We start from the raw sequence: 26,751 nt of genomic DNA on the forward strand, positions 1-26,751 counted from the left end.
GTATTAATTAATACTCAAATTACTATTTCAGTCGTTCTTAATGTATCAAGCGTCTATGTGCAAAGGAAAGCCAAAAACTATGTTTTTTATCATTAAATGATGATATAACCTAAAGATGCTTTGCGGGCTTTACGGCATAACCAGGTTTCATTCGCCCGGGCCCTTGCCCCCTTTGCCAAAGGACAAATTTAAACATGGTGTTTCACAAAAGAAGTGAGCATGTTTTTGTTTTGTAATATATATATATATATATATATATATTTATATTTAATTTTAAATTCACAGAATTTTTCAACTTCTGACACCCCTGTATTCAGGGGATTTCTTATTGTGCAGTTGATCACAAATTGTGCACCTGTAAAAATATTTGTGCAGTTGGAAATTCACCTATATAAGTAAGTTCATGTGGATAAATGTTAAAAAAATAATATATTCAAGATTATAAAATTCAATTGATAAATAAATGTATTTACTAGAATATCCTTCAATTTTTGGATCATTTGTTACTAGGCCTGTATTTATGAGGTTCAATAGAGTGTCTTGTATGAAAAATTATGATGAAGTTAAAATATAATTGTGCAGTTGAAAAAAAATCCTTAGGAAAAGCTCTGCCTGTATTTTTGATCAAGGGTGTTGTGTGATAGAGAAATATTTGGTTGCCTGGGATAAATGTACAGGTTAAAGAACATGCAAGAGTCCTCACTAAAGAAATCAATATAAATACAGATTCTCCATACATAAGAAGAGACTGTATTTACCTGTTGTATTGATCATTTTGATGTCAAAATTAATCACTATCCCAGACACCCTGAAAATAGTTAACAACTGGTGTTGGGCAGAATATACAAAAACTCACAATAGATAACTTCTGCCAAGCCTTATAAATAACCAAATGCAGTACACAAGATTCTGCAACTGAAGGGACAGTGATGTTATGAATACAAAATAGCAAAATAAAATAAGCAGATCCATCTAAAGGGCACTGAGACCAGGAGACAAAAGACATCACTAAATGGAAAATGTGAAGATATATAGCCTGAATCCTGGAATATCTAGATAACAAATAAGATGGGAATGATCAAAGACCAGTCTCCAATCCTCTGCTGTCTTTGGCACCACAAAGATAACAGTAAAAAACCTCAACAAAACAAAAGCACAGCATCAATATCTCCTTGTTGTGGAAAAGGTTGAAAATTGCCAGATCCAAAATCAAATAGAAACTAGAAGAATCAAATCTGGATGGTGGATAAAAAACTGAAGTAAAGAATCTGATGAATCCAAAGAACATGAAGTGAAGGGTCCACAGATGAACAAGTATCTGAGATGACCCCCAAAAGTTTAGATGAAGGAATCATCTAGACCAGAGAGTCAAGGAATGAGTCATAAAAACACACATTGCTTACAATGATGTTAGATCACACTAAAAGTACTAGTAGATGTAGTGAGCATCAAAAAACATTACATGTTGGACTCTTAGAAGGGAATGATGACCAGAATTAAAATGAGATGAAAACCCTAACCAAGTTTTTCCTGAACAGAAAATATAGTAGAGGAAAATATTTACAAACACAAACAATGAAATAGTTTTCTTTTACATAAATATGTATATGGAGGTCAACTGATTAACAGATGAATATCTTACAACACAGCCCATATGGTAGTAAAAACAATAGTAGAGATATGTGATTCTGATTAAAATTATCAGAAGGTTGAGAATAACTAATAATGGTGTAAAAAAGAAAGTCTCTCACATGTCACAAGCACCTTCTGGTGTAATGGAGGTAGGTTCAATATTGAAATATCTAACTTATAAAGACAGGTTCAATATTGAAATATATAACTAATAAAGACAGGTTCAATATTGAAATATATAACTAATAAAGACAGGTTCAATATTAAAATATATAACTGATAAATATAGGTTCAATATTAAAATATATAACTAATAAATATAGGTTCAATATTTAAATATATAAAATAACCAAGATAAAAAAGAAATGAGTTGTTGTCAGGATAAGGATTAGCACTGTAGCAAACAAATTCAGCTCTGAAGACAAATAGGCCTGAGCAAAGAATTGACTTTTATCCAAAACAAAAGAAAACAGCAGTTGTTAAGCCAATTACAAATCCCAGCTCATAATCCTGATACCTACTAAAATATCAGTATACAATAATATAAGTATGTGGAGGTATGTCATAGAAATTCCAGTAGTGGCACAAATAGTTAAGTCAGAAAGAAGGTCATATCAAAATGAACAGTACAACTGTCGACAAGAAAATGTAAATTATGGCAAAACTTATGTAAGATCCTTTGATTTTTGTGCATTATGTCACATGGAAGGTCGAAAAGTGGAGGAATTATGGATAAGTGACACATGCACTGCAATGCATAAAGGACATTTGGAAAGTTTTGTCATATATCTTGTTGACAGCTTGAGTTCAAACTCAACAAGGAAATGCTTTCAGTTTTGCACTCAATTAATTATGTGTGCACATATACAGAAAATACAAAAATTTTAATTACCCTGCTGATTTACAGTTTTAGGCTTCACTTATATTTTTAAGAAATACAGAAAGAGCAAAAAAAATGTTAAAGAATCATAGGGAAAAAATCTTCACAATTGCTTTATAAAATTACTTGAAAGACTACAAGTACAGGACATTAACTAAGGATGTTACCTACTACAAATTGTTAAATAATACTGTGGATATGAAATGGCTCACCAGAGCTTTGTTCTTCCACAGATGGCACCTTCATCAGTGCATTTTCCAAACAGCTTTGTTCTTTCCATACTTTAAAATGAAATGGTTGAAGTTGGTTACTGTACCATTTATGCTTATCTCCTATAAGTGCGGGATCATAAACACCTATTTTATGCAAATAAAATAATATTCATTATATACATTTTGAATGCACAATTGTATAAAAACAAAATGCATATGTATATACAGTTATCTTTGATTTACAACAGATGTGTTCTAAATCTTAGCAATTGGATTCCAGGAGTGATGGAAGAATGTCAAAGACGAGACTCCCTCCCTATAAATTTACAATGAAAATGATGATTGTTTGAATTAACTGTATTTGAAACCAATATATGAAAAGAAAAAGTTCTGCATGTGAATAAAATAACAATGAATAACATGCTTTATTTAGCTTTCTTCATTATGAATACTTTTCTGTTTGCCTCTATTGTGAAAATATGTATAATCATATAAAAAAAAATCAATGCACATGTTTCAGAAAACAGACTTAACACACAATAACCTTCCAAACAACTCTTGTACAATAATTAGTCATACACTGAAATGAAAGATGGGGAGAAAAATTGTAAGTAATATAGAAAGTCCCCAGTAATATTTATTAAGGATTCTGGGAACATTTTTCCTTGATAATAACTTGTTTAAAATGAGTTTCAAAAAGGAAGAGGCCATTTTCATCTTCTTTTCAATTATATTTTGGAAAAACTATATAGGTTGTAAGTTGTCAAGGTATACAATGCTCATCCAGGAGTTTTGTTTATATGAATGTTAAACAGTTATACCTGTGGGGGTGTATACATAATATTTCATAATCATTCACAGTTTTCTTTACATTAAAAGTATGTTATCTATTATTAAGTACATTTTCAGTCTGTTGTACTCCTCTCTTAGAACTTAATGAGTTAGTTGTCTTGATACTTCAGAACAACAATATCATTATGTGTCAACAGAAAATGTCTTGAGCCTAAATTTGCTAAACAATTTGAAATACAGAAACATTGCAAAGATGTGACCAAAAACTTCATTATTAAAAGAAGTTTTTCTTCTATTTTATCCTAGATTTCACCATAAAAAAGGAGTATTTTTTTGGTTGAAAACTCCTTAATATGGGTAGGTTTTTAAAATCTGAGAACATGCATGGTTACCAATTTTTCTAATAAGTCACTGACCAGGGATGCACGTTGTTTTCAGCAGGAGATTAAAGGTTAACCATTTTCCAACAGTTAAAAAAAGTTGAATATGAAAGAGGCTAATAATAATAATGAGAATTGAAGAATGGATCTTATAAGGTTAGCCTAAGTATTTTCCATTAACAGAAAAGCCATAATCAGTTTTGTTTTGTAGAATAATTAACCACTCAAAGAAAATAAACTATACATCCATCTACAAACAGAGAACTTTTGATATTAATCACAACCTTAACAATTCCTGGAATTTTAAAAACTTTGAAGTAAATTTTAATGGATGTAACTATATGCATACCTGTATGTAACTATATCATATTAATAAGTTTGATCATATTGTAGTTTAAAGCTTAAAAGTTTTAGAAACAATGGAATCTCTCAGAAGAATACCATCTCTATTTTGATCAAATTAGTTTGGTTAATCTATCAAAAATAATAATTTGTTTGACCACTGGCAATGAACTTAAAAAAATCATTTCTAGCAATTATCAAAATGCATCTACATCAGAAGTATTAGAATAAATAGTTCAGTATGGAATGTTTGATTTTTTTCTATTATATGCAATGAATAAAAAGAACTGGATTATAAAGAAGGATGTGACCATGAGAAAAATATATAAATTAATACTGAAGAAATTTACTGAATTATTTTAGTTGAGATGTCAGTTAAAAAGAAATATCTTAATAGCTAGGAGTGCAATAGTAACCCAGAATACAAGATAATGTGTGTTGTAGAACAAAACTTGTATTTAATTTCTAAGTATGAAAAAATAATATGTAAAATCTGAAATTGCTATTTTGCAAAAATGTTATTTCTATATAAAAATTTAGATGACATTTTCAACAGGTCATTACTGTATAACATGAAAATAAGTGTCGCTCAAATAATAGTAGTACAATTCAATGCATGTATGAAAATTTTCTTTATTTTTATATAAGATTTGCTTTGCTTTGCTTGTAGGTTTAATTAAATGTTTTTTCTTTAAAAATTTTATCCCCATTAAGAAATGTATCTAACTTCACCCTATACTTTTTACTTCCTATGTCTAGGATATAGTTTCAAACAACAACTCATTGTTTTACCACAAATAGACATTTTGCACTGCACTCACCTGTATGTACTCTTAAGAATGCAGCATTTGTTGGACATAGTGACCATTCAGCCATAAATTCCACAGCCTGAAATAACAGGCAAGTAACATTATTTTTATCTAACAAATATAAATGCTATACTTTGATAATAACAACAAAGTATGTGATTCATAACGATAGAGAAAAATATATATAATATACAATGTTAAAATAACTAAATGAAAAATTAGCTGCTAGGCATGTCTTTTACAGATTTCACTTAAAGAAGGGAAGTCTCAGAACATAACTGTCTTCATAACAATAACAGTGAACAAAGCACACATACCTCTAATTATAAAAAATGCAAAACACTCAGAATAGAATCTATAACAATATATTTATAAACTACTTAGAAATATGAAATTCATTAGTATAAGTAATATAAGATTTCTAAGAATTTTTATTACTACATCAAAAATGTGAAAACTATACAAGTTTCACAAACCTGAGTTCGGACAAACTTTTTTAAGAATGTAGACACTTTTGGCCGAGATTGCAAAAGGCTATTGATCTGAAGGGCAACAACAGGTCTTGGATATAGACGAAGTGTGCGTGTATGTTCTGCAAAATGAGCTAGTAGGTTAGGTGAATTAAAAAATCTAACCATAGCAACACGAGTTGCAATATCTACTGTGTCTACATCATTGCCAAAAATAAGAGGATTGAAGCCTGTTGATGGCATTGTCACATTATAATCTGTTGAAATTGTTGAATTCGCTTCGGCTGGATCAGCCTTGCTGAGGGTTTTTACAGGATGTGGTAACATACTCATTGAAGCAAGTGCCTGAGTTTAAAGAAAAATATGTATATGAATAGCAAGAAATTAAAAAAACTTAATTATTAACTTATTTCAAGATCTGTACAAAATGTTCACCTATAAAAACTCTTTAGAATCCCAAGTAACAGTATATATGAATAAACTCTTCAAAAGTATTATACTTAATCATAACACCAATATCTCTGTTCCAAAGCACACCCATATCTCACTAACACAATACTCCATGTACACATTCTTAGTTATAGAGGCAATATCAATTTAAAGGCACACATTTTCTAATATATGAAACAAAATTTCTGAAAAAAGTTTTAAAAATTGCTTACCATGAAGAATAGATAAATGTATTTCCATTTGAGGTTGATTGTTAGTTTGGTTATTTATATCTTTATGTAATAGTTTAGTCAGTGATCTCATGATCCATATTGGTCTACATATGTTTTTTTTTATTGTCAGTCAATTATCAATGTTAATTATATTTATATCACTATTTTAGTATCAGATTTATGGTTTAATAGAGATCAAATTGCTTTCCAGGTATGACAAAAAGTTCATTATTACATTTTTCTACTGACAGACCTTTAGTTCCAATTACTTATGATAACAGTTGTTGTTCTCACACACAGATTTCTTACGTTTCAAGTTAAACAAAAACACTAACACACTATATATTATTCTCAAACTATTACACACATATCTATCTGTTCTTTACATTTATTCAACTGTGGTTCAATCTCTAGTAAAAAGGAATAATCATTACTACACTGAAAAATATGTTTTCACGACTCTTACTTCCAATTATAAGGATGACCATCAGTACCTACAGTATACATTTGAGGTTTTTACAAAATACTTCAGGTTTATTAATCAAAAAACAATAATTCATTCTATCAAAAAAATAAAATCAAGCATTTTAGTACAAGATTTTTTTTGTCCTCTCACTTATATATCTATGGTAACGTTTATAACCTTCCTCTAGTGAAAAACAATTTTAATGATCAGACAAATGCCACTGGTATTAAGTAATAACATGCAAGCTTGGTATTTTTAAAAATTAAAGTGAAATTTTCTTTTTCTGCAAAAGAAATAAATTAATTTGAATTTAGAAACAAAAACATAAAACGTACATGATATACTAAATGCTAAGAAGAACATAAGTTATTATAAATTACATGTCAAAGTTTATTACCATCATATATTCAAACATGGATACATGTACGTTTGACACACAAGTTTACAATTATAGACAAAAATGTTATGAAAATTTCAGTAGAAGATTATTAAATAAAAAAAGTGTTTCTTATTCTAAAACCTCAATTCCACCAATCATCAGAAATTAATCAATGACAAACAGTTATGAAGTAATTTTGTAGTTTTTCAGAATTTATTGTGCATGCTGGAGGGATTTAGACATTTTTGGCAATAAAATTAGGGAAAAAAAATGATTTTTATTCTCCAGATTATGATAAAATAACTTCTTACTTCAGCCAAATTTGCACCTTTGCAGCTTCATCAGGGCTAGTAGTACAAGAACTTTATTAAGAACTTACTTGTTTAATGTGATTTTGCAGGATGGTACCTTCTGGTTCTGGCAAAGGTGGGAGTTCTTCACTATCTGGAGGTTTAGTAATCTGCCAAAAAATGGTGCAATCCATTTTTGTTTGTATATGGATTTATATGAAACACATTTTGAGTGAACAATATTTTGGCATATCCTTTTTTCCATATGAAACACAATTATTCTATGGTTGTGTGATATATTTTTACTTAAGAAATTAACTGATTGTTTTGAAAGTAAATGTTGAAATTTGTTTCTTTGTTTTAAAAACAAAATTGCACTATGGGAAACTTTCTATGCTGAACCAAACATAGAGATCAATCCTCCAAATATTAGAATGTTAGATTTTCCTAAATTGAAAATGTATTTCTTATAGATACTTAATTTTAATTACTTCATCTCACAAAAAGCTTTCTCAAATTATACACTCCCTATATCAGCACAAATTTATGCTCACCACTAGCCTTGATACTCCCACTTATTTCTGCATACTAACATGCAAATTACTATGTAGCAGTCCTCCACCAATAGGAGTGCAACACTACCCCTATTGTAACTAGTGCCCTCTCTGATCTTGCAGCTGTTAACCACTTCGAGATTGGTCAGATCACACCAAATGAAACTGGTACTGGGGAGGATGGGTGGGAAATGTGAAAGGAGGTAAGTATTTATTGGAAATACAGTTTCAGTCTAGGAAAGTGTAAACTTCTAATACAATATCTTGCTTCCTCTCCCAAAAAGCTACAATCCCACATTGAACTGGTGGAAGACCAGTGAGAAGATGATCCTCCTTTTAGGAAGCACCCAATGGAATATATGGGGTGTGAGAAGGAATTAAAAACAACACATCCATGGAAGATTGCACCACTTCTGAGCCAGGTATACTCTTCTCCCTTTAGTAATGTGTTGCCAAAAAAAAGGGTGGAAACATGGAGGGACCCAAAGAAAGAAATTACTGAAATAATGGAACCCCTGGTGTAGAGAGGCTATGGCACGATAGACTGTAAATGGGAGTTCGACCTCAACCAACACCTGGCAGCATCTGGAATTGTACATCATGTCCATGGTAGGAAGAGGTTTCTCTACTGTTCATCTAAAAAACGAGTACCAGCAGGGAAGAGGAGCTTCTGTACCAAAGACCTGCCTCAGCATGCATGCACCTTCATCAAAACCAACACTAAATCCACCAGAAACCGACATCCTGTAGATTGTAGGAAGGTGGAAAGTCCAGGTGAGTGTTGTAGTCTTCTCTGGTCCCAACTAGAGGCATTGGGAATTTTTTGTCCAGTCTGCAGTAGGAGGGAGATACCTAGCCTTATACATGCGGGAATTCAGGTATTTCGTTCAGCTACAACGAAAACCAGATCCACAAAGAACTGACATCAAGCAGATGGTAGGAAGAGGGACCACAATTTGGGGTTGCATCTCCAGTCCAAAACCTGGAAGTCCACAGTAGGAGGAGGGTACCATCCAAACCCATCTGAAGTCTTATGTGGTTGGTCCGGCTCCAACCAACACCTGAACCACAGGAACGAACATCAGGCAGACGTTAGGAAGGAGGGTGCCTCAGTCAGAGGAGCAAACTCCAATACATGATGGATTGTTACATCCAATGTCAACAAGAAAAAGGGAAGAAAAATGCCAGGTGAATTAACTGGCAAATTCAACCTGGAAGAGTAATGGGGAAAAAAAGTCATGGGAGAGGTGAAGATTTCATGGAAGAAACAAATGGACTTGGGAACAATGCAAGGGAGAAGTATGTATTAGATAACATCAAAGAGCTCTGAACAAGCAAAGGAGGTGAACAGGATCGGAACAGTCATAAATGTGGGAAAAAGAGGGAAGGGAAAAGAGTGAGAAGGGAGAAGTACCTTCTCAAGCAACCAAAGTCATGGGTATAAAGGAACGATCAGGAAAGAGGAGATCCTAGAGGCTAAGAAAATAAAAATGCAGTAAATATCAATTGTGAACACATCAGAATGACAACATTCCCATGGCAAAAAGAGCTAGAACAGGGACTTCAAGAAAAGATGATTTAAAAAACACAAAGAAAAGGTCCAATGGAGGATGGGAAAGAACAAGGAACACCATATAGATGTGCAAATCTAGAAGGGAAGCAGGGTGGGGAGGACGAGACAAATGGAAGGAACAAAACAACATGGATAAGACTGGAAACTGGAAAACACAAGCAAAGTTGGTAAACTGAAAAGTGGCAGATAACACAACCCTATAGCACACAATAGAGGAAACCAAAACACACAGCAAAAAGGATGGTATGTGAGGAACATAGAATCGGAAGGACTATAACCCCTTAGGACAGACCAAAAACGGTACATGTACTATTTACATAGGTAAACCGCCATGGAGGAAGAATGAATAGGATAGAAAATGAAAGGAGCTATACACGAAAATCCGGCTCTTCAGACAGAGTGTAGGTACAGACGAATGACACACTCCAGAGTGTGGCTGACAGAAGAGTGTCGGAGAGAAAGGAAGAGGCAGGGAGGTGACACTGAAAACCAACATAGCTGTGGAAACCATGTGTGAGCTGCCCAATGTGTAACCACCAGCAGAACACTACACAGAGTGGTTTGAATTATGACAAGGACAAAAGGAAGTAGACAAATACAAGGATATGCAGGCACACGTCCATAGAACATTTGTTGTTTTTTTTGGAACAGTAGAAATGAAGGCCCATTGGAATGAATCAGGATTGTGAGACAATGGGAGATAAATGGAAGTAGAGGACCAGACATACTGAAACAAATGTCAGAACCCATGGATTCACTATTAAGGGCCTCCAAACGTGGGCAACTTTTAAGGAGTCTGGCCCTCCACCAGCCCTAACATGAGAAGGGTGGTCAGAGTAAGACAACTACAGTAAAAGGTAATCGAATTATTGGGATCTGATCCCCACTAAGACAGAAGCTACAACAAATGCTGTGAGTCAAATTAAGGGAGGCTGGAATGATGATAATCAAAAGCATGATAGTCCACAGAATGTGGGGATCAAAGCATACTGACTCCTGAATACAAATGCTCCCCAAAATGACTTGCATGAACTCCAATATATAGGGAAGGAGGAAACACTAAAATAATGACTCAAAGGCTAGCCCCCAAGAAGGCCAGGGATGGAACATAGGAAATAGGAGATAAAGACAGAACATAACATACCTGAATAATCAAATTCACCATACGGGAAAGAGATCTGGGCAAGTAACCCGAAATGACATGCAACTGAGAGACATTTAGGAGGGAGAAAAAATGGTGTCCAAATCCAAAAGTTCCTTATCACTATGAGAGAACAATCATTAGTTTGTTCTGATTGTTGCATGAAACTGGTCAACTTCAGATGGACCAGAGCCATCACTTAATGGACCAAGAATCATGGTTCCAACCCATTGGACATGGTTGGGAATTCCACAGCAGCAATTGTAGTCGTGACCACCTGAAACTGTGAGTGCATAACTTATGAAAGTAAAAGAGGAAAAAAGATAAACAAAAATATTTGTAACTCTCCACTAAAGAATGATGTAATCAATGTTAAAAATTAAGAAAGTAAAAATTTGGGAATTAAAACTTGAGCGAAAATACGTCTATTCAATAAGACTGCCAATCGAGAAGGGGTAGTGTCACACTCCTACTGGTGGAGGGTTGCTGCATAATCATTTGCATGTTAGTATGCAGAAATAAGTAGGAGTATAAAGGCTAGTGTCGAGCAAAAATGTGCTCCGATAGAGAGCAGTATAAGTCGAGAAAGCTTTTTGTGAGAGGTTGTAAGATATCATATGAGAATACAGCTTACTACTGACCCACTGGGGTGTAAATGTGAGGAATTCAATCTTGTTTTGTGATATGAGTAGAAAATTTAATGCAGAGAATGTAATTTGTTTACTTATATGTTAACCTGTTAATACATGAGAAAAAAATGTTATTGAGAAACAATTTTTACCTTGTTTGAGTCTAAGTCTATCAACCACACATCATCTGGAAGCCTAAAATGTTGTTTGAACAATAGAAAACTTGCTGGGACTCCAATAATGTAAGGTGTAGGAGCCAAGAGTAGCTGCAGTAAAATATAAATATACACATTTATATATATATATATATATATATATATATAAACAATGTTAAAAGAAAAATAAATAAAAAATAAGTAATGATAAATCCTGAAAGTTACCAAGTTTATTTTTTGTTTTTGTACATAAAGGTTTCAAGAACTATAAAAAGGATGACAATTTATGAAACAATCTCATCTAAATGTTAACCTACTTTAAGAATAATTCTTATTTGTATTTGTACAACTACTGGGTCTGGTCAACATTCCAAACTTCTAGTGCCACTAGAATTTTCTTATGTTAGTTAATGTTTCTCACCTTTTTTTGTGAACATATATTAACCAAATATTTTAAGGCTTATGTTTTATCTTACAGTTGATAATCTATCAAACATTAAGCAAAAATAATTATATGTGATCAAAAGCATATAAACTTTTCAAGTAATGTTAAACAGAGAAGAAACTAATATGGAATTTTTAACATATATTTACTGCACATTTTTATTTACTAGAATTAAAAACATTTTTTAAGAAAGGTGTAATACAAATTACCTGTTCTGCACCAATCATACAAGTTGGCAGGAGTGGTATAATGGGAAACATGTATTCCAAGGGATATATGATATTAACAAAGGCCATGACACTCATGGATAAGGCATTGTAGTCTCTTGATTGTAGAACTAACTAAAGAAATTAAAAACGAGAGTTGACATTTTCTAACACTGAAAAAGTATTTCTGATAGCTATCTCAACCCTCATTTGTCCTCTAAGCATTGCTAAAATTTTGAACAGTGCACCAGTTTTTTATACCCCTATATTTTTTGCATCATTGCAGCAACATGTGCTGATTATGTGACCACCCTCCACCAATCCCATTGTGCCCCCTAAACTAGTGCACATGGCTCCCTCTATCATTGCAGTACAACCCTCCCTTTGAGAACTGGCATAACCAAACCTGAAACACCAGCAAATAAGTGGGGAGGAAGGGTGGATGAGAGGAGGTAAGTACCTATTGGAAATACATTTTCAGTGTTAGAAGATGTTACTTCCAAAATGGTACTATCACCCATAGCTAGATTCCCATACCACAAAGGTGGAGGGGCAGGTGAAGGTGCAAAAAACAAGAACGAAGTGATAATGACCACCATGAAAAAAGCAGGTGTGCCATAAATAAAATAGGAGGCACACCTGTGGGGTATAGAACTACGTCTGGAACAGGTATGCTCTTCATCCAGTAACAAAGAGAAAATACATAAGGTAGAATCAAAGAGAATATGTGGCTAGGGCTAGAGGACCATATACGAATAGACTAAGTGCAGTCTGCCCAGGCAAAAAACATTCAGGGGAATTGCCTCTGATTTATATCAAGATAGCCAAGGGAGGTCCATGGGCGGGGAAGCACCTTGGTATACATTGGATTATGTCAAGTGTGGTCCATCCAAGCAAAAAACATCCAGTGGAAGTGCGTTGCATAATTGATTTTGTGCCATGCTGTGTACATAAGACATTGTGAGAGCAACAAGTATGGTCCACCCAGGAAAAAAAAAACATCAATATTGTGATATGAAGTAGTATAACAAGTGCAGTCTATCTGGGCAGAAAACATCTAGTGGAAGCACCTTGCATAAGATAGTGAATAGCAGAACTGATAATGTAGAATATTAAGCATAATGACAATAGCCCTCTTCTGATCGAGTGAACACATATGGCTATGACATTGTGGCATCATACAAAAACCCACTTGAGAAGAAACCTCCATGGTCCACCACTCCAGCGATTGGGAACAAGAAGTGGCAAAGACCCCCTTGCTCCACTAGAAGAAAGAGGGGAAATCACACTAGGGGGTTCAGAAAAACAACACACAGGAGACAGTGCATTGGGCATCTGCATGTCCATATTTTGAAAAGCAGAAAGACCCAGATTGTAAGAATCTTGAGTCAGTAGGAAGGACAAAACTCCCTATCTCATAAAATCCATGAGTGATGGTTCTCAGGAGATAATGAGAAAATAAAATATATATAGATATAGAAACACCACCAAAAAAGTGCCCCTTGAGTGAGTGTTAGAAATTATGCAGAGTTAGTGCTAGGATAAAATAATTCAGCATACCTGACCAGGGAACACCTACTACAAGGTGGGATCCAGAAATACAATGTGAAACAACAGTAAAGAAAAGGAAAAAAAAGATACAAGAGAAAAAATGTCAACTTACCCCAGTCAAAGGTGACAGATGTGTGGAGAATTGCCACAGGTGGAAGACGATAGCAGACTAAGGAAGACATGGCTTGATCATGCAACTAATGCTTGATGAAAGTATTGGGAGTTGTCCACATACTGCTTGAATAATCTTCTCAAAAGGACAGATCTCCCTGAGCAGCTAAAGACATTGTTAAATGGCGTATTTGGTGTGAAGCCACATTAAAAAGCCGACAATCTTCCATCAACAAGTCAGAATAAGCTAATCGTATGAGTTGCCAAACCCAGCTAGTAAGGGTAATAAGAGAAATATCAGGGTAATAGAGGGATTCCATGGTATAAAGAGGAGTGAATTGGAACCACAAAAGAATGCAGTAGAAGACATATAACAATGAAGGGAACATACTGGACAAAGAAGACGATCGGGATCTGAATGGAAGTATCAATGGGAAATGGAATGAAAGGAAATAAGAGAGAAAGCAAAATAACCTTCACGAGCAGTGGATGTTTTGGAAAGGAAGGAACAATTGGGATAAAGGAGAATGTAAAAAGCACAGTAAAGGGTGTGGGAAACATTAATAGTATAAATATCAGAACAAAAATGACCACAAGCTAGGAGGAAAAGGAAACAGGTCTTAAGAGAAAAATGGTACAAAGAACATATAGCAATGGGTTCAAAAGGAGAATGAGCCAAAACATGAAGAATGACATTGAGATCCCACATAGGAAGCACAAATGGATGGAGTGGACAAGCAATCCAAAAGGAATGAAAAATAAGGGAAATAACAGGGGAGGAGAAGGATCTATGAAAATGGGAGAAACAGAAAGTGTGGGCCAGGGCAGCTCGATAACTAGACACAGTGAACACTGACAAACCCTGACCAAATAACCAGGTAAAGAACTGGGACAAGTCAAGAACAGAAGGATGGAATTCACAGTGAATGGACCACTGGCAGAAGGTAGACCAATGTCGCTGATACACAGACAAGGAGGAAAAATAAATGGAAAGGGTAAGCAATGATGCTACATGAGGGGCGAGTCCTTGAGAAGAGGCAATAGACCATACACAAGCCATACATGAAGATGGAGTTTGGTGATATTGGTATGCAACACATCTGATTGAGGTTGTCGCAGGAGAGACCTGGACTGAGGTAAAGGCAGGGATTGATGCTCCAGTAAGGTCCAGAGTAGAGGAAACCACTACTGAGCACACCAATACATAGCAATGAGCAACAAATGACAAGGAGTGGTCTGGATGAGGAAAAAAACCCTGGAGATGAGTCTGATTGGAGGGTAAGCATACAGATGAAGGCCCCTCCAATCCTGACTGAATGTATCTACCCCCAAAGCTGAGGGTTGTGGGACAGAAGACCAAAATGGAGGGAGCTTGGCATTCCAATGAGTGGCAAATGCCTCTATATGAGGTGTTCCCACTGAAAAACCAGAGGATGAAGAGACCATTCCATAGGAAGAACTTGGTTGGGGCAGGACAGGTGGTCTGCAACCAAATTCATAATACCTGGAACATTACATACCAAGATAGTAAGGTAGCTGTGGGTCCAGTACAGGAGATCAAGTGATTAAAAACACAGGGATCTGGCCTTGTTTGGTGATATAACTGATGACAGTTGAATTGTCAGAATGAACCAAAACCACCTGCTCCCTCAAGAACAGGAGGAAATGATTGAGAGCCCGACAAACTGCTAAAAGTTCCTGTAGGTTGATATGGCAAGTAGAGTCCTCAATGGATCACTGATCTGAAATTTATTGAGAGTCGAGGGAAGCCCCCCAACCCACCAAAGAAGCATCAGTGAACAGATGAGAGTCAGGATGAGGTAGAGGAAGAGGAACCCCACTGTGGTAAGAGCCCTGTTGAGCCAACATACAAGGTTGGCCTTGATCCCTGGAGGACAGGTAATAGGATGGTCCAAGGGATTATGGGAGAAGTTCCACTGGTCAAGAAACATCTACTGAAATGATGCATGTGTGCTCGACCCAAGGGAATGAGAGCTTCCAGAGAGGCTCACATCCCCCAAAAAGAGAGTACCTCTCGAGTTGTAAAGGAAGGAGAAGATAGAACTCCAGAGACCACCCACTCCATATCCCGGAGCCAAAATGGAGAATGCTGGGCCTGACTGGGATGGGAATTGAAAAAACCCCTAAATGAATGAGGTATTGTGTGGGGGTATAAGGGACTCCACTGTGATTAGAAACCCCACCTGAGCAGACTTCCAAAGAAGGAAGTGGGTGTGATTGATAGATTAGGCCTGGGAAGAGGTGAGCAGGAGCGAGTCATCCATGCAATGATGAGTCTATAACCTAACGAGTGAAGATGATGTGCAAAAGAACAGACAACAGAACACATAAGGAGCAGAGGCAAGACCAAGTGGCAGTGGACGGAACTGAACCCCCCCCCCTCGAAGAGGAGAACAGAAGATAACAACGTGATTCTGGAACGATGGAAACATGAAAATAAGCATCTGTCACGTCGAATTTGATCATCCAAAAACCCGGGAGAAAACCCAACAAAGAAGATAGGATTCCATGGTGAAATGGGATGTTTTCCAGAAAAGTATCTGGCTGGGATAGATCTATGATAGGCCTCCAATTGCCTATCTTTTTTGGGAAAACAAATAGATGTAAGTAAAAACCTGGAAGAACAGACACCACACATTTGATACCTCCCTTGTGAAGAAGGTCTCGAACCAACTCTGCCAGACGACTGGTTGAGGTGCAATCCCAAAGAGGAGGAAAGGAAACCAGGATAGGATAGGAGGGGGCTGTAACTGAAAGCATAGACCCTCAAACAGAACCCAGAAAACCCACTGATCTGTCCAGAAGGGTTGCCAGATGGTAAAAAACTGTTGTAACCTGACCCCACCTAACCTTGAAAAGTCATCCCATCACTGATTATGCAGATTGTGATAGGAATGGGAAGAATGAGTGTGAGTAAGGGAATGCCTGGAGTAGGGTAAGGGGCGGGGAGAAGAGAAATGTACATGGGGAACCTGAAAAGGTGAAGATTGAGCAAAATCAGGAGGCAAGACAAACGAGAGACAATGGAGGACAAGAAAGAATGTAATCTCACCACATTGACCCTGGATTTTAAAGACTCGGGAAGAAACCCCAAAACCGTTTTTTAAAGAAACAAGTCCTGACGAGGCTCCCTCAAAGAAGAAATAGGGAGATGCATTCCCGCAAGTAATGCATCCTGACACAGGAAATCCCAACAACATAAGATCCAGGTGGTGACGGCCAATGCTGAAGGTGATAACCGGGCTATATTAGACCAAAGGATGGTTCTAAGGCCTTTTAAGAACTGATCAAGAGACTGATGGAAGGCTTGAGATAACAACTGTAGAGGAAAGATCTCGTAAAAGGATGGTCAAAGTAAGGTGAATCCTGGAAACTGGGACCTATTAAAATGAATCTAGACATCAGGATTAGAACCCCCACAAGAGAATGAGAGGATCCAAATGCTGTGAATTCAAATAGGGATTTGAGGTACATTGGTAAGCAAAGGAATATTGGTCCAAAAGCCAAGGGGCACATGGCATACCCACACCCGACTGCACCTGATCAGCAAAACGTTGAGTATGAACAAAAATGTTGGGTGATGGAGGAAAATAATAATAATCAGGATGAGGATCATCCCCCAACAAAGAAGAAGAATCAAGGGATAAAGATGAAACATGCAAAACTTGACATACCAGATCAATAAGTTGTAGGAAAGGCATGATTGGTAAACTCTCTTGACTGTCAGCATTATGTGATTGACCAAAAAATTGTTCTCACCCTAATGAAAAACTTCCCCAGAAGTGCGTTCATGGGGAAAAGGAGACGAGCCAAAGAAGTAACCAAAGCGTCAAACTCCCATCTAATTAAAGCCCGAATTTCCTCAGCTGACTAAACACTGTAGTGCCAATTGAGAATTGTGCTGCAATGGTAGAGGTAGCCATTTGTGCTAGTATAGGAGGTGCAATGGGATTGGTGGAGGGTGATCATATGATCAGCACATATTGCTGCAATGATGAAAAAAATATAAGAGTATAAAATACTGGTGTGCTGTTCAAATTTTAGCAATGTTTAGAGGGCAAATGAAGGTCGAGACAGCTATAGGTGAGTAGAGGTAGTACCGTTTTGGAACAACAATTTAATCTTAAAACACTAAAGAATATTGAAATCTACTAAAAATATTCTTTTTAAAATCAAAATAGACACTGGTAGTATGTCTCATACACAAGAAATATGATTATTCCGTCTTATCCTGATATTAATACTAATTTATTTCAAAACTGTTAAAAATATTTTAGTTTTTTCCCATAACTGCTGTTCACTGGCAAATTATGATTATGAACTTGTAATCAATACCTGTATTTAAAATATGTAAAATCAAAATAAATGTAGATTCTCCAAGTAAAATGTGAGCTTTTATATGTTTAAAACAGTAAAGTCCCATTTTTAAGGATGCATTTTACTATTTGATAATAGAATTCACATTTTACATGCAAAGTCAACAACAAATTTCTAAGCATTTTGGCAGTGGATAGTAGCATGTACCAGCTAAATGTGTTGAACATAAATGAAAAAAAATATTTCTCATATTTTAAGGTAAAGTTAATGAACACATTATTAGACTACTTTAAAGTTTTATTGTTCATAAATCTCTATATCTGCTAGTCAACTACTAAAAGTACTTCAATCCAGTTATTACCAAAGAAATTTTGGTGTGAAAAAAGATTACTTTTACAAAATATCAATATTTCATATATATATACAGAAATTTTCAAGGACTGTCTAGCTTAGGTTCACTTTTGACCCATTTAAGGAGTAGATATCAAAATAACCTCAAAATAAAAAAAATATATTCTAAACTTGTTATATATATTTTTACTTATTGTCTATAAGCACACTCATGGAACATGTTTAAACAAAAAGTAGTCCTGTTTGTTCTTGTCCAAACATATCTACTAAGCCCTGTTAGTATTCTCAATTTTAACCCTATGTTAGGCCCTTGGTTTATAAAGCCAATCTGACCATCTTTCACATCCTACATTTTTTCTTTTACACTTGCCACTTATGAAAATTGATATTATCTTGAATACAGCCTCCACATCAGAATGTCTATTTAAATTGATACAAAAATGGAAAAATTTCACTTGTTTAACCCTAAATTTTGGAAAGAGAGAAAAAAACAACAACTGCATAATTATTTCCAGACCTAGAGGCTTAATGTTCTCATGGTGGTTCCATAGTGTGTACTTCCTAGCCTGGGTTAATACATCTGGATAAGTTTGAAAATGGAATATACCAGTTTTAATATGGTTCATGTACAATGAAATGGAAAAGTAAATGTCAATTATCTGTGTGTGTCCAGAAAGAACAGAAAAAGAACACTTTGTTTAATAAAGGAAACAGAAAGTATAAAGTTGATCCTAAGGCATTATTTCAGAATTGAGTTAATGAATTGTATATCTGTAGATACTACCAAGTACAAGTGATTAATCAGTTATATTTTTATCAATATAAGTAGAACGGGTTTTTGCTGGTTTTTATTTCTCATTTGAGCATTTTATTAAAACAGTTATCATCACTTTGTCTGGCTGAAACAACACACAAGTATTAAGTTTTACAATATAAGATATATATTTACAGCCATGTTACAGAATATTTTATGTATTAGCCCTAGGCAAGAATAAACGAAAAATTTACTAGCTCAACTATTATCACAAGTTATAAATTATCATACAGATTTATATTTACTGCAATTACTTCTTCCATTAGAGAACAGAAAATAATGTACTTTCTACAAAATATGTGATGCAAATGTAAATCTACGGACAGTTTACCCAGTTTACATGTGTGAGAGACTGGTTTTTTCCAGTACTAAAAATAACTAAATAAAAATAAAACTAAATAAAATAAAATACTAAAGAAAAATAAAAAATATGTACTAAAAATAACATAATTTAATTAAGAATTGATAAAATGTAAAATCTTGGTTTGATTTAACAGTCTAATTATACAGCAGAATCAAAATAACCACACAGTGGCCTGACATCCAAAACATCTCACCCTTTTCTTTCATACCTATGAAAAAGGCCTCAGAATTCATGGACTGTCCAAGTCATTTTGCCAAAACACAACTGTGTCATCTCATATTAATAAAACTTTGCTTTAAAAAGTTACTATTCTTTTCCCACCCAAAAATAATCACTTAGATTAGAAATGTTATAATCATGAAATTAAACAAAATTGTTTGAATATCAGGATTATGATGGATTAGCCTGCTATTGATATACTGGATACTGATATTACAAAACTTTTAGTGACAGTAGATATTTAGTGATTTGAAAGAAAAATAACAAGTAGCATTTCTGTAAATTTGAATTATTAAATATGGAGTTGGATTTTGCACGTGTACAAGCAGAATTGCAATAGCCCAGGGCTAGTAAATATGAAATTCACAGTAGCCCAAACACAAAATGTGGTAGTCTTCAGCTTCATGCTTATGAATTTTGAAATCCCTAATCTAAAGATGAATCAAATCCTAATTCATAATAGATTTGAACACATCTACAGTTCTTTCTTTGGTACAATTTTTTATTTTTACACACAAAAAATTACACTTTTAAACAGTTTTTTTATATTTTACCCAAAGAACTTCCATACAGAAAGAATAATGAGTAATACAGAAATATGGCTTTTAAAACATAAAAAAAAAAGTACTGAACTGAGCCCTATATGTCAAGTTTCAATGAACTTATAACATACCTTATTCTCCAACAAGAGACAAGTCAGAACTTGCATACATGTCTCAATACCAAGAAGTTCAAGAGGTAGATGAAGGGGAAAATCCACTAATGAAAACCGTGTATGGTCTGGCAATGCAAATATCAGAGGAGGATGAAGGTCTTTTGGTAACACCTCAACCTAAAACAACAACATGAACAAAACAGTATAAAAATGATTAACATTTTCTAACTTATGAATGAGATTTTGTGAAAACCAAAAACAGAAAGGGTAAAAATGTACAAATTATAAGCTTAACATGAACTTGAATAATCTTTTCTTAGCAAAGTAAACAAGTCATACCTCTACTTTTGTCTTGGAAGGTACAGGCACTGGTGCAGAAAGTAACCGAAAAATCCAAGTTTCAATTTCTCTTACATGTTGAAGAATAATAGGAGATGTGTTTTCATTTATTTTTCCTATCAAGACAGACCATACAGATTCCCTAAAAAATAACATATGTTAAATTCAAACAGATTTTTATTTCAATCTTTTTTGAGAATTCCTTTTGTTTATCCGTAATATATATATTTATATATATTTATTAATAACTCTTTCACAGGCAATTTAAGTAAAAGAATAAGTTGAAGTTTTCATTAGGAACATTTGTACGTAGAAAAGATACCAGGACAATAGAATAAGGGTCTCATCTGAAGAAAAGAAAGTTAAGCTTTTCACATCTACTTAGCCAAGAACCACCCTGTGAGAAAACCAAACACTGGTATTAGCAGATCTAAGTTCACCACTGATAAACAACAGTCCTGTCCATTGGTTAGTACTTCTGCTTCCTATTCCTAAGTTCCTGATTGTTTGGTTTGTTAAATTTTGTACAAAGCTACTTGAGGGCACTAGATGCCCCTAATTTTGAAGTGATAAATTAAAGGAAAGGCAGCTAGTCAACACCATCCACCACCAATTCTTGGACTATTCTTTACCAACAAATAGTGGGATTGATTATTACATTATAATGCTATGTCTGAAAAGGTAAGCATATTCACTGACAGGATTCAAACTCATGATCCTCAATATCATGATCAGTCCTTCTTAGGAATACACACTTGAAGAGATTAATAAATTATAGCAACCAAAATGCATTGTTAAGAGTTAATTAGTTAAAAAATCCAATATGTTTGAAAATGGTGAAAGATAAGAAAAATAACAAAAAGCTACTAGATAATATTAACCACCTTAGATATATGTTGGTTGAAATGTACAATATAAATATGTGGACTGAAATACTAAAGAGTGCTTAACTTAATAAAGTCTGTTATATGGAGCTCAGTTCCACATAAAACAAACTTTCAGCACTTCAACAGCAACATTAGTACAGTTTAACAACGTATGGTTATCACCAATCTAAAATATAACGGTAATATTTCCCATGGTGATAATTGATATTTTTTAACATTCCTGTGATTGTAGGAAGAAACTATTGTTTTAAATTATTCAAATTGTAGCTCAAACAAAAATAATTAGCGGTAGTCAAGTATTCATTCAAAATCATAACACCTTTATTATTCAAATGTTGATAATTAAATATTTGTTACTAGTTTCAATATATATAGTCTTGTGAGAACTAGCTCTCCAGATCTGCTTCATAAAATTTATAATGATTTTGAATTACATGAAATTACACCCATACAATTAATTTGTTAGAACCTGATGTACCATATGATGGATATTTCATAGAACAAGTAAAAATATTTTTATGTCATCACCATGTTTAATATATCAAATATACAGAAAACACAAAACTTGTCTGATTATCTTAAATCATAATTTTTGGGTCTTTTGAAGATAAAATACTTAATTCTCTACAAATGTAATAAATAATTTGCTGCATTATTGTTTACAATAATTAGTTATATACCAGTCCTTTTTTAATTAAATCTGTCAAATGTTTTTTAAAGTGCATGATTTCGTATGTACTGAAAGATTAACTGGCCACTGCAAAAGCTAAAGAATAGCTAACCATAGCAGGAGCTATTTTGTTTCATTAGACATGATCCACCACCTCAAAGTGGAGATCTGATTTTGAGTCATCAGTCCCATCTTCTATATATCTTCACACAAATGATTTGTTCCACCAGACCTCCTTAACTCTGACAGTTAAGCAAGTCAGATGGTACTTCACTCTCATCAACAACAGGCATAGCTTCTGCAACCTGCCATAAATGAAATGTTCTCCAACATCCTCTTCTCATGAGAGATCCTCAAGTATTGTTATTAAGCAAATAAACCTTTCACGTTGTAGTTTGAATGAATAATGAGAAGACAAGGCAGCAGTAAGGCAGTGTGTTTCCCTGGAAGGAGTTCAGAAGAGTCTTATAGCATGATTTTGAAGTTAGAAAGGTTACCTCATTGGAACAGGTTAAGGCCTTTTAGCTTATTTGCTCTTGAGAAAAAAAAAAAGGTAAGAGGTGATCTTACTGGAGTTTACATGATTATCCAGGTGATTGATAAGATAATGTCCTCTGACTTCTTTGTGACAGTCTAAGCTCTAGTTACAACAGGTTTATATTTATAATAGGATGCTTAACTTATACAACGAGTTGCCATTGTATACAATAGTGGAAGCCAATACTTTACAAAACTATACAAGTGAATTGATAATTTCCTGAAAGTAAAGGATGGTAAGTTTTTTCAATGAAGCGACAGTGGTAATTTCAAACAATTAATTATGATGTGAAGAGAATCTTTGCATAGATTCAATACATACCACACACGTACTCTTTAAACGAGTTTCACAGACTACAATCAATACTATTCCTTAACCAATTTACATAACCCAGAAAATAGGTACAATTCTGTATTATATTTTACATCAAAGAATATGAGTTTTTAACAATGAAATGAGGATGCAAAGTGATAACAATATAATACAAAATTACCCTTTAACAATGAAATACTATATATATAAAGAAATTTCTTTCACTATGAACAAAAAAGCAAAATACCCTTTAACAATGATAATATACAATTCTACTACATTACAGCAAGATTGCCCTTGATCAAGGTTGGTCAATACCTCTCAAAATCAATGACATAAAATATCCTTTTTCACATTAAGTACAAATTAAAATAAAACCTTCACTGGTACATATTATAACACAACTTGTATTAGTAACTTAAACATATCCTAACCATTTCAATAATAATGAAATAGACCTTTCATTAAGATAAATCCTACTGGTGACTTGAACAAAAACATACTGCAGAATACACTAAACAAATGAAATACAAATTACCCTATAAAATAAATCACAAAAGTAAAATATAAGACAAGAAAAAGGAACTCTTTAACACAGATAACAAATGATATAAACGATGCACACAGGTATACCTTAACATTTTCCTACAATGAAAGTGCATTCTGGATAGATACTTACCTTTTTCACATAATAACATGTCTCAACTTGTGATGCCCTCTATATGCAACATTTTTGCTCACCGATAGTCTTGATGCTCCCTCCTACCCTTACATCATTACATGTGGTATAGCTGCACTGTAGCATGCAAATGAGCATGCAAAAACCCTCCACCAATAGGAGTGAGACACACTCTCCTACACAGCTGGCTCCCTCTATATTGTAGAGCACTATCATCATTTCGAGATTAGGCAAAAGAACACACTGGAACTGCAGAGGATAGGAAGAAGAGTGAGAAGAGGTAAGTATCTATCAGAAGTGCATTTTCAATGCAGGAAAATGTCAGCCTCCTATATGATACCTAACCTCCCCTCACACAATAGCTAGAATCCCACAATAAAATGGTGGAAGGACTAGTGCAAAAGTTACCTAAATGAGCAACTCTTCTGAAGGTGCCTGAAGATAACCCATGTAGTGTGACCCTAATATATGGGGTCACATCAATGGGAGACTGCATCCCATCTGAATCAGGTATACTTTTCCTCCATTAAAAAGATATGTTATTAAATTGGTCAGAAAAACGATGCACATACAAATTGTAATAAGACTGTATTTGATGGGTCAACTCCCATCCAAAACCAGGCAACATCAGGTATTTGTCTTTGGGTCCAAAGTAGGAGGAGTATCCTAACTGTCTCACCTCAAGACCAGGAAACAGAAGGGAAAACAACTTCCATTCCAACAACCCAGGCAGTGCGTATGTGCAGACCCAGTACCCAACCAACACCAGGGAATCCAACATCTAGGTAATGGTAGGAAGGAGGAATGCAAAGGTGGTAGGTCACATCCAGTCCAAACCAGGCTGCATCTGAAATTCTTCATCTGTTCCACGGTAGGAGGAGGAGGGTCCTTAAAACACATATGTGAGGACTTTTGTTGGCTGGTCTTATGCTGATACAACACCAGACCATGTGGGAACTGACATCCAGGCAGCAGTAGGATGGGGGAAAGCCAACCAGAGGGGTGAATTATGAACTGCATGTGATGGATTCATCCAGTCCAAAACAAGGCAGAATTTGGTGTCCTCCAGTCTATGACAAGATGACATTACCCCCTATCTACACCGACAGAACATCACTGCCCTACTCTTTACTGAGAGGAATTGGTCACACTTAGGAGGAAGCCTCCATGGTCACCACTTCAGCAATTAGGAACAGGTAAGTGACAAGGACTCCCATACTCTACTGGAAGAAGTGGGAACAATGTGGTGGAGAGCCCAATGCAACACCATAAGACAGTGCAATGGGTGACCACAAAAACCCTATTTTGAAGAGCAGGTCAGTTCCAGTTTATTCAACTAAGACCAGAAGAATTGGCAGTAATCCCAACACTGCTTTACTCATGAAAGTCAATGAGTTGGTACAGTCTGGTGCGTGCCTTATTTATGATGCAGCATACCACAAGGCAACCTCTATTGGTCTTGTGGAACACCCTATCTCTTCAGTGAGCATTATAGATCCATACAGCCATTTGTTGCAGATTTAAAGTTAAGTCTCCCTGGACAGGTACCATTTACCACAGAGTGGGATCCAAAAAATATAGTAATAGGTCATTGTAAAGGTAAGACACAAAAACAAAATCTTACCTAATCAGAGTCATTAATGGGTATGTAGTATGGCAACAGCAGGAAGTCAATATCTGGAAGAAGAAGAGACAGTCAGAAGATGAAGAAAATGTGTGACAAATATGGCATAATCCACATGCTTGTTTTCACGAACCTCTCCAACAAATGATGAAAGTGAAGAGCCAGTGAGGGAGTAAGGTATCAGATTTTGTGAGAGAAGACTTGTAAGAGTCAATGTGAATGTACATCCAATGAAGCATAGGCAAAAATCAATGCAATGATGTAGACATTCCTCGAGAGAAATGGGAGAAACATTTTTGGGAGATGAGGAATTTCAAAGAATAAACAGATGGGAGCATGAATAATGAAAAGGAGTAGAGCAGGCCAGAGAGCAACAAACCACAGAGATGGAAGAGAGAAAATGATTTGGAACAGAACGAGAATAATATGGAGAAACGAATGGAAGAAATATGGGAAAAAACAAGAATTAGGACCCAAGCACAAAATGATACACAGAACAAGAGACTAAAGGATCAAAGAGAGGAAGGGTAAGGGCAAAGAGGGAGGAAGAACACACTGAACAAGAAAGAAGGTAGGTTACACATAAAGAGGATGGAACATCTCCCAAGGTACCCAACAAACACCACTTGTAAAGTCGAAGTGATGACACTGTTGGATGGGAGAGGGAGGAGTGAGTGACAGAGGAAGAAGACGGGAGAATGTGCAACAGAGGAAACTATGGCTGAGCCATCCAGTATCGAGTTATCAGGAGAACACAATATGTAGTGTCCAGAATGAGAGAAAAGACAAATAGGAGGGTAGGCATTGAAAAAATGATGGTATGCATTCCCAGCTAAGGCTGAGAGAGGAGGAACAGGGGACCAGAAGAAGGGGAAGTAGTGTATTGAAAAAAGTAGCAAAAACATCTAGAAGAAGAGTGTCCAGATGATAGCGCAGTTACCTGAACACCAGAGGAATGATGGACCAATTCATAGGTAGTATCTTAGTAGGCCTCGAGATACGATCCATGACAAGACTCAGGGCACACAGAATTGAACAAGTTATTAAATGTACTTGTATAGAAAGGACCCCCCCAAAAAAGGATGTCAATAATGTGGAAACAGGCAGAGTGAGATGAAGATCTCCCTGATGACTGATAAAGGAGACAACTTAAGAGTTGACTGTATGTATCATCATGAAATGTCAATGAACCATCCAAACGAAAACCCAAATTTGATGTCTTGCCAAAAGACTAAGAGATGGATTTGAAGGAGCAATATGTTGTGATACCAACAATCCAAAT

General features: G+C 35.2%; 1 protein-coding gene across 5 annotated transcripts in view; it reads right to left on the reverse strand.

Annotated features, from left to right (window-relative positions):
* Nucleotides 1-26,751, reverse strand: part of LOC106462627 (MAP kinase-activating death domain protein-like) — a 100,087-nt gene that overhangs the window by 40,152 nt on the left and 33,184 nt on the right. For all 5 annotated transcript variants that reach the window (XM_022389948.1, XM_022389946.1, XM_022389947.1 and 2 more), the window contains exons 3-10: nucleotides 20,760-20,901; nucleotides 20,439-20,597; nucleotides 12,021-12,152; nucleotides 11,364-11,477; nucleotides 7,404-7,484; nucleotides 5,524-5,862; nucleotides 5,060-5,126; nucleotides 2,725-2,868 (exon numbers count right to left, since the gene is read on the reverse strand). In XM_022389948.1, the coding sequence (XP_022245656.1) occupies nucleotides 2,725-2,868; nucleotides 5,060-5,126; nucleotides 5,524-5,862; nucleotides 7,404-7,484; nucleotides 11,364-11,477; nucleotides 12,021-12,152; nucleotides 20,439-20,597; nucleotides 20,760-20,901 (1,178 nt within the window). The remainder of the gene's footprint in view (nucleotides 1-2,724; nucleotides 2,869-5,059; nucleotides 5,127-5,523; nucleotides 5,863-7,403; nucleotides 7,485-11,363; nucleotides 11,478-12,020; nucleotides 12,153-20,438; nucleotides 20,598-20,759; nucleotides 20,902-26,751) is intronic.

The sequence above is a fragment of the Limulus polyphemus genome, unplaced genomic scaffold (genome assembly GCF_000517525.1).
Source record: "Limulus polyphemus unplaced genomic scaffold, Limulus_polyphemus-2.1.2 Scaffold1213, whole genome shotgun sequence".
In the NCBI taxonomy this organism is placed as follows: domain Eukaryota; kingdom Metazoa; phylum Arthropoda; class Merostomata; order Xiphosura; family Limulidae; genus Limulus; species Limulus polyphemus.